This window comes from Maylandia zebra, linkage group LG8 (assembly GCF_041146795.1).
Source record: "Maylandia zebra isolate NMK-2024a linkage group LG8, Mzebra_GT3a, whole genome shotgun sequence".
NCBI lineage: Eukaryota > Metazoa > Chordata > Actinopteri > Cichliformes > Cichlidae > Maylandia > Maylandia zebra.
The window spans coordinates 21,413,695-21,426,623 of record NC_135174.1 but is presented as its reverse complement, the minus strand read 5'-3'; the positions used below and the strand labels follow the sequence as shown (position 1 = coordinate 21,426,623).

The 12,929-nt window shown below is 42.8% G+C and overlaps 1 protein-coding gene across 20 annotated transcripts in view; it reads right to left on the bottom strand.

The window, feature by feature from the left end:
* The window catches only part of nrxn1a (neurexin 1a), a 66,502-nt gene that overhangs the window by 17,555 nt on the left and 36,018 nt on the right, over nt 1-12,929 (bottom strand). For 11 of the 20 annotated variants that reach the window (XM_076887594.1, XM_076887599.1, XM_014410313.3 and 8 more), the window contains 7 exons: nt 10,748-11,000; nt 7,137-7,340; nt 5,683-5,709; nt 2,706-2,828; nt 2,001-2,382; nt 1,417-1,607; nt 276-449 (listed from right to left, as the gene is read on the bottom strand). In XM_076887594.1, coding sequence (XP_076743709.1) covers nt 276-449; nt 1,417-1,607; nt 2,001-2,382; nt 2,706-2,828; nt 5,683-5,709; nt 7,137-7,340; nt 10,748-11,000 — 1,354 coding nt within the window. The remainder of the gene's footprint in view (nt 1-275; nt 450-1,416; nt 1,608-2,000; nt 2,383-2,705; nt 2,829-5,682; nt 5,710-7,136; nt 7,341-10,747; nt 11,001-12,929) is intronic. The other 9 variants (XM_076887605.1, XM_076887596.1, XM_076887600.1 and 6 more) reach the window with 1 other exon arrangement.

Sequence of the window (12,929 nt, the reverse complement as noted above, 5' to 3'; positions counted from 1 at the left end):
ACAAAAAAGCAAACAAGCAAATTAAGTTAGATGGTTAGTCAATGCACACAGATGCCTGTGAACTACTGAAAGAGTGGATCAGAGAGAGAAAACACAATGTGCAGAAAGACTGAGGAGGAGATGAAAAGAAAGAGAGTAAAGTTTACATCTAACAGGCCAGGAGCTGGGTTAGTGGGTTATGCTAATAACAGAGAGCATGATTTAAATGAAAACTGAAAGAAAAAGCAGTTGGGACACGGGGCAGGAGCAGATCTGCCGTTTTGTCTGCACCTCACCTTCACAGCCCCTCTCCACTTGTCCCATGGTTGCCAAGGCATCAGCCAAAAGGTCCGGGAGCCGTCCGTTTAGATCGACTGTTGCTAAGCAACCCTGAAATCCCTCACGGGAGTGGACAAGCTTAGGCAGGTCTCGGTACATCTCTTTGGAAACGCCCCCGATGTACAGATCACCTGTCGAGGAGCAATATAGTGAATGGCAGCTTCACAAAGCAAACATGAACTGTCTAGTTTTGCATGACTGTATCAATAATTTAATTGCAATAAATTATAAATTACTTTATCAACTAATTGATCTAATCACATAGCAGTGTTGTCACAAGTTCAGTGAGCTCAGCCAAATATTTTCAGTTAGTCAGTTAGTTATATATAGTACCAATTTAATTTAGCTTGATAAATTACACTAGGTTAATTGTTTTTGCATGTTTTTACCCTTTAATTTTTTTTTTATAAAACTGTTTAATTGCTTTCTTAATTAGAGTTAGAATAATAAAAGACACTACTCTCATATCTGTATGGTAATAAGTAGCTACCTCCAGAAGCTGGTTCGGGCAGACTACTGGATCTGCGCTGCCTCATGTACACGAAACATAACTCTCCTCACATCATATACCAAACACACCCTCCCAATTTGGTAGTCTATTTAAGCTACAAAATTTCTTACCTTTCCCTCTGACATGTCAGTGCCACTACTGCCCTACATCACTGTCTGCTGTTTGCAATCCCTTCACCATCCCAGCATCCACCTGTAGACTCCGGGGGGATGTTTACTCATCACTTCCCAATTTTATATTTAACATATTCAATGGAGTGATGAGCTCAGAGAGTGTCTGCCAAGCTGCATGCTGCTGCTGTAACAAATCTGTTTAAACGTGAGCTGTCTGACTGAACTTTGTTTACTACAAAGGCTGGAAACAGGGAGATACGGCTAGTCTCGTTCTGCTCAAGGTAACAACACCTCCAACTTCATTGACTCAGAAGTAGTCTGGCACACAACCTCCACAAAAAACAGCTAGTTTGTGTTTAAAACAAAAAGAGGTGCGCGTATTACAGTATACGGTCTCATTAATAATGCAGATAATTAAGATTTATCTCGTGTCAGCTTCTGTATCTAACTTTGAATGCCTTTATTTTTGCGTACCCTTTAGGTCAAGGTTCTTGGCACCCATGGTGGTCTGTGTGGTGACTTTGGTGTCAATCTTGACTGTGTGGAGATTGTTAGTGTCTCTGGATATGTGCACGTTGTGCCAGTGGTTGTCATTAAGAGGACTGTTAGAGTTGCCCTTAATGAGGTGTGCTCCGTTTCCCAAGTCAGAGATGTAGTGAAGGTAGCTAGAGAAGGAAAAAGAAAAAGAGAGGGGAGGGGATTAAATAACTGAGAAGTGAAAAGGGAAATTAATCGTACTTGTGATGAAGAACAACACAGGGTCATCCGCTCCGGGGCATTATTATCTGTCTTTTAGAAGCTTAATTACAAGAATAAAAAAAGAGCTGCGTGACTTGTGCATTTTTCATATCGTACACTTAACAGCCCATTTCAACCTTAAAGTCAAGAAATTTTTATTTTTTTGTTCATTGAGGATGATCTTAATAGTAAATTATAAATTTCTGCAGGACAAACATTAACATGAACAAGTAAAACTGCCTTTTATGAGTAATATTTTATATTTTATTTGACGATGACTGACTTAAGGTAAATCACACACAACTTATTGTCCAGCTCACCCTTTAACCAGCTCTACCACTATGAAGTCATTGCCGTCTCCTCTGTTGAAGAGGATAAGACCGTCTGGGGACGTCGTCTTGAACTGCATGAAGAGATGCATGGAGTAATAGGCCTGCAGCGTGGGCAGGGTGACAAAACTGGAGCGGGATCGGAAGGTGACGGGGTCGGCCACAATGCTCTTATAACCGATAACAGCATTGAGCTCGCAGTAGTCAATGTCGCCGTTCTTGCACAGGTCAATGTAGGGCATGCCGTTCAGCGTCAGGCCCTGAAGGTGGCCGATGAAATTGGAGGGCACGGCAGGCATGAAGCGTTTCTCGGTCACAATGCCCGTCTCCACATTATGGAACTCCAGCTGGGTGTGGTCACCCGCCATCTGACCTGGTGGCGGGGTAAACTTAAGAGGTGAGGGCTTTGGAAAGGTGGGTTTCAGGTGGAACTGTTCAACACTAAAACTAAAAATATTATTTATTCAACATCCTCACTATGAATAAAAGACAGACTAATACTAAAGTAGACACTATCATGACCACAATCACAATTCAGTATGATTGCTTTCAGGCACAGATGCTCTCTAAAAAAGAAATAAACCGCTTAATGTTCAACACAGAATTCAAGTGGATGTCTACACTCCAACTTAAGACCTGGAAAAAGTGTCATTTTATGGGGAGAAAACAAAAAATAAGTCAGGCTGCTGTGGTTACCTTCAGCAGGCTGCAGGTCGTCCACGGTGAGTTTGAGGCTCTTGCCACGCCGGACTACCCTCACCGTGTGCCACTCATTATCATTGAGGTTTGACCCAGCAAAGATGGTCTCTGGGCCTTTACCTACACATAGCCCAGAGCACCATTAACATATTGCATAAAGATGAGGAGAGAGACAGAAAGAGAAACAGATACAGAGAAAGAACCAGAAGAAGGAGAAGAAGAGAGCCAGATAGTTTGAGTAAAAAATTAAGGACAGAAACTGAGAAAATGGAAGCTAATAGTAGCAGGGGAAGGAGCCATTCATACCCTGGGGAGACAAACACCTCAGTGTTAACGCACTCTTTCCAGACAAACAGACATATAGACAGACAGGCTTCTTTGCAGATTTACAAGAGAGACAGATGACGTGACACAGACAGACAGAAGGATTAACATAAATGGATGTTGGGGGTGTCTAAGACTGGAGACTGTGAGTCACAACAGGCCCACGCTGAGACAATCCATCTGTGGACAGATCGCACCGCCATGACGTTCTCCTACAACCCACACATGCACAGACAGCAAATTCAGACCCCCTTGACCACCCAACAGCCCTCTCGCCTCCACACTTATACTTGTTCAGGTGCCTGAATGTAGGAGATTTGCTTATGCAATGCTGCAGTCAGCCTCATGGTGGCACTAGACACACAGTGGAACATCAGCGTGCTCTCCAAGGTGCTGATGTGCTGCAGAATGAAAGAAGCTGAGCTGTCCTCTCGTGATGTCTCTCTCTCTCTTTGCTCATCTACCAGCTCATATCTTCACATAGTTGACTGCACACATTTGACAGGCTGACTGTTCCCCAATCCTCAGTGTCCCCTTGCTTCTACTCTTTACAAGCACCCCACCAACCTTGAGCGCAACTCCCACTACCTCCCAACACACACAGGCATACACTTACACATACTCCCCTTCCCTCTACTTGCTTTGAGAGTCTGCTTACAGTGACCTATAGGCGGTAATGACGGGGGAGGTGAGAAGCAAACTGACCCGAACGAATTCTGCTGCAGAAAATGTCAAGCATGCCGACATCAATCACGGAGGCACACACATACGGTCCCACACAGTCACACACACATATGAACACAGGTAGAGAGGTAAAGAAATGTAGATGTACAGGCTGCCGACACGTAATCATAATTAAGTCAATCAAAATGGATGTGGTGTGAAATGTGTGTGTGTGCAATTGTGAAGCTAAAAGAGTGTGTTGGTGGACTCGGAGAGCACAGAGGGTTCCCCTGAGGAGACTCAGCTGTGCTCTGGGCATGAGCATCTCATCCTGTTACCATGGATCATTGCCTTGCACTGAGTGAGGGAAAGAGTATGTGCATGTATGTGCGAGTTTATCATGTGTGTATGCGTGGACTTTTTTGAGTAGTAACTGAATACTCAAAAAACAAGCAGACTGATGTGACAGTGAAGCAGTGATCTGTGTTAACCTGGGAGGGAGAGACAAATGCACCCACACCCACACACACACACACACACCTATTCTGGGTCAGCGTTAAAAAGCCATTCAGTGAGTTACTAGTGAAGGCTGTGGCGGTCAGCAAACAGCCTGTGAGGTTAAAGCAAAAGATGAGAAATGACTCAAACAAAAAAAACACAAGGGAGGCTGATTGTTGCTTGGAAAACATAATTCAAGCCAAATGACATGCGAGACATTATAAAAGCAGGACAATGAAAACAAAAAAAAAAAAGTGTTTCATATTTCAATAGCTCCAAATAACAAATGGCTTTTCTGAAGGATACGCCTCAAATCTCTCCCATGCCGAGGCTTTTATTTGACTGCTGAGTGGACTATTTCACTGGCGCCTGCCTGTTAAATACATTTCCCCCCTTCCCCCTTGAATATCATATGTATAATTTATTGTATGCACATGGTGTGCCAGAAAAGTGGCTGCCTACTGAAATGTTCATTGAGACAACTGGTCTAAAATTGGCCAGCAGACATGCGGAATAGCAACAGTGCTGTGTGGCTAGTAGGGTTTCTATGGCAACAGCAGTCGTCCATTTCACCACCTCTTTGCCGTCACAGAGCATCCGCTTCTTTCGCTCTCTCTCACTCTCCTGCTTTCTCTGTGGTCGTGACAGAGAGAAACTCCACGTGAGGGAATTAAACTTCATCAGGGATTCAGCTCCACTCACAGCAGCATGAACAGGAACACACACTAAAGAAAACACACACACACACACAGACACACAGATGGGCAATGAAAAGACTACAGAATGCAAAGGCACTCACACAAGCACACACGCCAAAACCCACTAAATGAAACACTACCCAAAAATCCCTCATGTACAGTTTAGAAAGAAACAACAAGCAAACAAAGAAAACAACCCGACAGACGTCGGGATGAAGGTGCGACAGAGAGAAACAGAGGGATAACACGTCTTTTGTCTCCGGCATGAAGGAGAAGTAATTACCCTGAAGCTCTAAGTTGTATTCATCCACCAGCTTCCACTCTCTACTTCCGTACCTCTTATTTATCAGCACACCTAATTTTACTTAAACACCTCATGCCCGGGTTTCTTCTTCTCCTTTTTCTTTTATTTTCTCCTTCCTTCAACCCCCACCATCCTCTCTCATTCTCTCTCTCTGCCATCGATCCCTCTTTGCTAAAATGGCCGACCTGGAAAACCCTGGCCCTCAGCAAAAATCGCACCTCTCCTGCAGTGTAGCTGAACATCGCACGCATATGTGCACCTCCCCCGTCAAACACATACACACATGCACACACACACACATACATATCTGCACATAGACAAATGGTACAAAAATATGTTGAAAGAAGATTAAATGAACTGACATGATACACAGAGTGAAAAACAGCCACACACATTTATAAAAGCACATACACACAACGGCGCACACACGTTCTGAGGAGGTAGAGGAAAGGGGGGGGGGAGTTAGGTGAGATGGAGGATCACTTACTGGCTGTACAGTTTATCCTGATACAGTCTGGAGGGAGAGCAGAGCAGAGGGTTAATGCTGCACACATACACATACTCTCCACGCCCTGGGGATGCACACATCGACACACCCTGCATACATATACAAACACGCACACAATGCTGAGAAAACACACGCCCCTCGTTTGTCACAGGACCACAAGCTGGACCTGGACAATGTGCAGCAAATGCAGTTTCTTCGATTTTTATTTTGTAGCCAATAAAAGGAAAAATCTGAATAAAGACTGATGGATTTTTACCTTGAGCACAATAAAGAGAGCGGTGTGTCACAGCATGACTGGTGTGGTCATTGGCTGCTCTGGCCTGAGCGACAGCTTCAGTCACCAATAAAAAGCATGGGTAGACTGTGATGGGTTATGTGTGTCAGTTTTGTCTAACGACTCTGAACACATCCCATAATTTTTGTCGCCTATCCAGAGCGCGAATCTCCGTAAATGGTTGGAAGATTCAGCCCCTGTACCTTTTTTTTTAAAAAAACCCCATGATGCCTTGGTGTGTCGAGTGGCGTCAACCACAGAAAAGACGTGGCTGCAGACAACCAGAGACCAACACATGCACCCCTCTGTAAGGATGTGTGTGTTAGCATGTAAATGAATTCACGTGAAAGTGTGTGGCTGTGGAAAAAATGGCTGCGAAATGTGCAAAGTATTCATGTGTGTGTGCGTTTGTGTTGTTTGTTGAAGGTGTTGGGGATGCACAGGTCTGCTGGGAGTGAGCAGAGAATGCAGCTTGAGGCTTGACCCTCTGTTCAACACAAAACCAATAACCTTTAGCTGTTTATATTTGCATGTGTGCATGTAATCTGTGCAACATATCTGCTGAAGCAGTGAAATCCATCTCTTGTGCATACTTGCAGCAAAATTAGCTGAAATATTTATTGGAATTACTGAGAATTCTAATTTAAAAGGGACATCTCATGCTCATTTCCAGCTATATATTTTTAGCCTCGGACTCTGGTGCTCTACTTTTCCATTACTCTAGGTAGTGAATGAGTTCTGCATGATTCATATTTCAAATTTGTGTTCCTTTATCTAATACTCAACTTTTGCACAGTCCCCGGTTTACCCATTTCCCAAAACAATTCATTTTAACTCTCTTCTCCTTCTCTTCAAAAAAACTTTCTTTTGATTGGCTGCCCCTCACAAACAAAAGCAGTCAGGTAGGGCTTCTGTGCTCACACTAGAGTAACGGTGAGCACTAAATTTTGGCCATTGCAACAGTATATATGTATATATGACAGAAAATAAGAAAAGCATAATAGGGCTCCTTTGAGTTTACCGGGACAAAAAGTTATTAATCAACAGTTAATGACATTTCTATGCAAGAAATTACCAAGAGGCCAGTATCAGCTGCATTCCCATGACAGGTAATTAAAGTAATGCTTGAGATTCTATGTGTTTGTGAGCATCTGTGTACCTAGGTTGACAGTAAGTCGGACACGGGCCCCATCCAGCTCCAAACGAAGGGTATCTGCGGAATTACGGGAAGTGGTTGCCATGAGAACGCCATAGGCCCGCTGGGAGCGAAAGCGCAGCGAGACGTCCTCCGCCTCGGTGTGCATCACCACAGGCAACTGCACCTTCATAAACTTACTGCCGTCGTACGACAGGATAGTTGCATCTGCACATGATCCACAGAGAGAGAAAGAAAAAGAGATATGGAGAAGGAAGAGAGAGATGACGACAGAGGAGGGTGAGGTGGGTAGAAAGAGAAAAAAGGAGGATGATTGACAAGGAAAAAACACATAAGGTGGGTGGAGGGAAAGGCAATCTGATGCTGAATGAATCAGATTTAAACATGACAAAGTATGTTACTGCGTGGTTATACTTTTGCTGGTTCCCCCGCCAATACATGTTGAAAACCTTTCTACAAAATGATCCCATCGCTTTCCACTCTTAATTCATCATCACTCCCTCCGCCTTTGAGAGGAGTATGTAAAAATAGCCGCAGCTGGTTGGCTGGCCCTATTATCCGGTTCAATCAGAATGCATGGTGTTGAATGTGTTAGCCATCGTCACTGACATCTCAGACCCTGGAGTCATAATGTAACAAGCTCAGGTGAACCTGCTTTAATGTCTTTTGCATACTCATTTGCATATTCATAATCTTCTCTCCCTGCTTCCTGCTGGGGCCAATCCCCGACTGCTAAACTGTTTACCTCTGAGGACCCTATTTTTTATTGGCCAATTACATACACAGCTAAACACACTCTCCATGCCTCTGTGTCTTTATCTCTCCTCCTTCTTCCCTTCTTCTTATATCTCTCCACTCCATTCCTCCTTTGCCTTCTCTCCCCTTTTCACTCTCCCTGTTTCTGTGGGAGACGGTTTGAGCCAAGGCAAAAACAAGAGAACAGGAAGAGAGGAAGGCGTCATGAATACTGATGAGCCGAGAAGGAGGGAAAGAGAGAGACAGTGTGCGTGTGTGTGCGTGCATGTCAGAATAAGTGAGTGAATTTAAGTGTGAACAGAGAGGGGTTTAGTAAAGTGAGAGTGGGGCTGGGGGGGGGGGGGGGGGGGGGGGGGCAAGAAAGAGGGAAAGGAGGATGGGGAAAGGGAGAGAAGCTCCTGGCTAAAATGCAAATGAACCCTCATTAACTTGAGGAAAAAAAGAAGGTGGTTGGCCTGTTATATCACACATAACATAACTAACAGCCACACATACACCCGCCCCTGCGCATGCACACACATGAACACGTTTCTGATAAGGGAGACAGCTGACTAAATTTTCCTCATCACAGCACCTGACTCACTACCAGGCAAACAGGGGATAGAGGGTTGGTGAGAAGAAAAGTATGGAAGCCCGTTCATGCTGGGGAAAGAAAAAGACTGACGATACAATGCACGCTGGCTGTGTCACATACTGTTGCATCATTTGACGCCTGTAGCACACACCAGATGGACCATACAAACAGAATAAGTAAAGGATAAGACCAGTCACATTCTGCATTTTTTCTTCTCATGTCATCGATCCCCCGAAAATCCCAAAATCAGATCCCGGCTCATCTCTCAATGCCTTCTAACTTTCTTAACCTCATTTCCAAATTGATTTGTTCTTGCAAAGTTGTTAAGTAAAAAACATGTCAGGCTACTTTAAGTCACTTTGTCGACACATCCAACACAAGGTATTGGGATCAGGATATCTACATCACTGGGATTCAAGCACTTGTACTCTAATACTAATATGAACTAAACTATCTGCAACTGACCCCCCCCCCCCCCCCCCCCCCCCCCCAAAAAACATTTCAATAAATAAAAACCAGGCTAAACATCTGCTAACATTTGCACAGTGGTCACAATGTAACAATAAAAATATAATAGCCACTATTTGTCACAGGGTTCACACACACTCACGCACACCGCCCTAGCAGCAGGGTGATGTGAGTATCAACCCCTGTTGACATTTAAAAAAGCACAATTTATCCTAGAAAATCTTGACATGTCATCTTTTTGACTGAAAAGTAATAATTCTTAGCCATAAATTCAAATTCGTCATTTTACTACTCCCATTATACTCGCCATTAAAATGTGTCATTAAAAAATAAAAGCAATCTCGGAGCCAGAGCGTGGCGAGCATCTTTGTTCATTAATGAAGAGAGAGGGGGAACAAAGGAGTGAGAGAGAGAGAGAGAGAACGAGGGAGGGGAAAAAAGGGAGGGAGACACCGCAGGTAGAAGGCATAAACATGGCCAATCACTCTCTCCATCTGCTTCTCCATCTGGGCTTCCTTTAATCCACTGAACCACCAGTTAGTGACCCCTCAGTGCACACAGAGTGGGATGAAGTAAGATATACACAGAGCTAAGGAAAAGAGAGCGATAGATGCTGCATTGCTATGATAAACATACACACTGTGGATGTTTGTCCTATGAAATAAAACATTTTCATATCAACTCCTTTCAGAAAGCCTGTGTGTGAGTCTGCATGGGCATATCTCCTGCTAGATGATAGTACAATCATCACTTGAGACGCATCAGCGGTTATGGCGCAAACAACATTTCTTCTCTTCTTCTTGTCTGACGCCCATCTCGCTTCTTCAAACAGGCCTGTATCAGTCCCTCTGCCAATCTTTCCTGCTTTCCATTTCTCCCCCGCCCTGGTCTCATACCATTTCTCATAACTCTCTCTCTCTCTGTCAGATTTTCTTCTCCCATCTCCCATTCCTCCTCATCTCCTCACCCGCTGTCATATGGCGGTTCCAGCCCGGTGAGTCCACCTTCCTCTGTCACAGCTCCTGCTCCCTGCTTTCTGCACACTTCCTCTCCCATCGATTCCCAGTCACTGCATCCATAGCACTCCAATAGTCCTGTCTGCAGCCCTGCTTCTTCCCACCTCTTCTCCTCGACCTCTGTTCCCTCTCTCCTTTCCCACTATTCTTTCTTTGGTACAGAAAATACAGCCAAAGATAGAAAACCTGCACCGTTATTATTTTTGTTGGTGAGCTAGTAGACTAATTTTTTTCATTTTTTATCTTCACCCATCCATACAGTATCTACTCCTCTTTTTATTTTCAGCTTCCTACACTCCATCACCAGGGATTTAGTGCAAAGTAAACACATCAGGACATCTGATTTCAGCATTAAAAAAATGAAATAATGCTTTAGTCACATTTTTATTTACCGTTTTATTTTACAAGTGCACCTTTTTTAATGCACCTATCACGCTAATTCAACCTGCTATGAGTGAAAAAGCATAATTCAAAGTCACAAATAACCAAAATTTTTTACAACCAAGTGATCACAACATATTTTCAGCAGCTGATTTATTTTTGATCTTAAGACTTCTGTGCTTCCACCCCACATCATCTGTCACTCATGCCTTTGGCATTACTCAGTGTTCTCAGGCAAAAAAGCAAATGACAAAGCTGTCATGATGACTACAATTTGCATCATGACATATTATTAAATTTTCACCCAATGTGGCTGTGCATTGACTTTAATTAACTCTCTTACTCATCTCCATTGTGAAAAGGAGACATTAGCATTTCTCTTGCTCTTCGTCCCCAGTCTCCTACCCTGTTATTCTCACCTCTCTCACAGGAGCGTCCCAGGTAGCCCGTCCCAGAGCAGTCACACACATAGCGATTCCAGCCCTCCCTGCAGATACCGTTGTGCTGGCAGGGGTTGGACAGGCACTGTTTGGGCGGCTCTCTGGAGCATGAGGGCTTCACTCCCACCGCCCTCTGGGCCTCAGCCAGCCGCCGGATGTCTTTGCTCTGCCCGTCCACAAATAGATCTCTGATGCAGCCTACGTACCCGTAGTTCAACAGCGCCGTCCACACCTGAAGAAGAGGATGCCAGTGTTGAGTCATGACTACTGGATATTTGTCCAAACTCTTGCAGTGTGTGTTGCAAAACTAAATACAAACAAATAATGTTTGTATCATCACTGTACAGCTTTTATTTATTTCATCATGATGTATTTTTATTTCTTACACACTTTGCATAAAACAGGTATTGGGGTAATCTTTTTTTTTATTAATCTAAAAACAAAAAATTAGTTTAAACTTGGTTGTTTCATCTATAATTACTAAAACCTTTTGCTGAAAATCATTCTCTAAACACTGGTTGCACATCTGTGCTCCAAGACTGCAAAATGCATAAGCTGCATTTTTTTAAAAGTTAGTTTAATAATTTTTTATATACCTATTAATATTGTTAACATAAAAAGTTCCCCAAATAAAATTTTTTAAAATCAATTTCAATTATAGGCCCGCCAGTTATTTTCTCAATTAACTGATAAAACATCAGGAAAAACAAATGAAAATTCCATGTCCATGCCAAAAGGAGAAAGAAGTATAAACAACAAAAACAAGAACATAATAATAAAATAATCTGTATATTTGGGAATATGTTTTAAATGGTAATTTTACCAGCCCAATTCACCCCTTCATGCAGCTCTTTAGTCTATGCCTTACGTTTTTCTAACTTTCACATATACTCTGGTGGGTGCAATTTGGAGTTCAGTGTCTTTGGTAAATACTCTACGGCATGTGGGCAGGAAGAGCTAGGGACTGCCGACCTTTCGATTAGCAGACACAAGTGCTCAGTAAGTTGTTGCTCAGTAAATTCACTCAGTAAGTTGTGGTCAGTAAATTAAATCACTATTGATTAAGTACTGGAGACTTACGGTCAGTTTTACCCTGGAGGTAAAATACTACCAAATTACTAACAATAAGAGGTGAAAGACAGCAAAAGAAATAAAAAAGGATATGTTAAGTCACTCTGTGCTTGACAAGGCTAGATGTTGCCAAGAACAGAGAGCACATGCTGCAAGCTAAAGAAATTTCTCCAATTGTGTTAATATATTTGAATGCCAGGAGAATTGAAGACATGCTGATTGCCATGGCAAATTATTCCGTAATCTGCTGGAGGAAATCAAAAACGACCTGAAACCTTGAACTATAAGAAAGCATTCAATGCAGGTGGAACCAAAATGTTTCTTTCAAACTTTTATTTTTCGCCCTCTGGTTCTTGATTTAAAATTCCAAAGATTTATTTTTCATAAATCCTTTTAAGGCTATGTGGCACCCAAAAATCAGCTTCATGACATTCAAACTCCCTGCTGTTTTTTCACAGTTCAGGACCATGGACAGCACACAGTTTTCTCCCCCAGATCACTGCCAACCATACAAGCACTATAAACAATGACTTCTTTTTAGTGTACCTCTTTAGGTCATAGCATCTATTTTAAACTTCCTCTCTGTATGGCACTTTTTTACTGTGCCCACAATGGTGTTAAAGTTGCTTCTTTGTAAGAAGTGGGACCTTGCTGTTTTGATGTATTTTAATGAACTTGTGAAACACCTCCTCCAACGCCTCCCATTCTACCGCAGAAAACTTCCACTGCTTCTTGTTGGTCTGTGATGTCATGCTGTTTCCTGGGAGAAACACGCGTAAAACCTACACGTTTGTCAGATTACAAGTAACAGGCTGCACACGAGTTGTTAACAGCTCTCTCGCACATTCTCCTCCAGCTTTGGAATGCTGGACTTTATTGAAATTAACTTGGTCAATGTTACAAAAAAGAAGAAAAAAATCTGTATATTGTAAGTAGATTGCCGGCAGAATCAGACATTCTGTTAATGTAGGTAAAAAATTTTAATATGGAGAGTTTAGGTTATTCATTATTGTCTGCAACTGCCACACTTTACTAGAGCTGAAGTTGACATCATCTGCCAGTCCTAAACACCCACACTGACTATATTAAA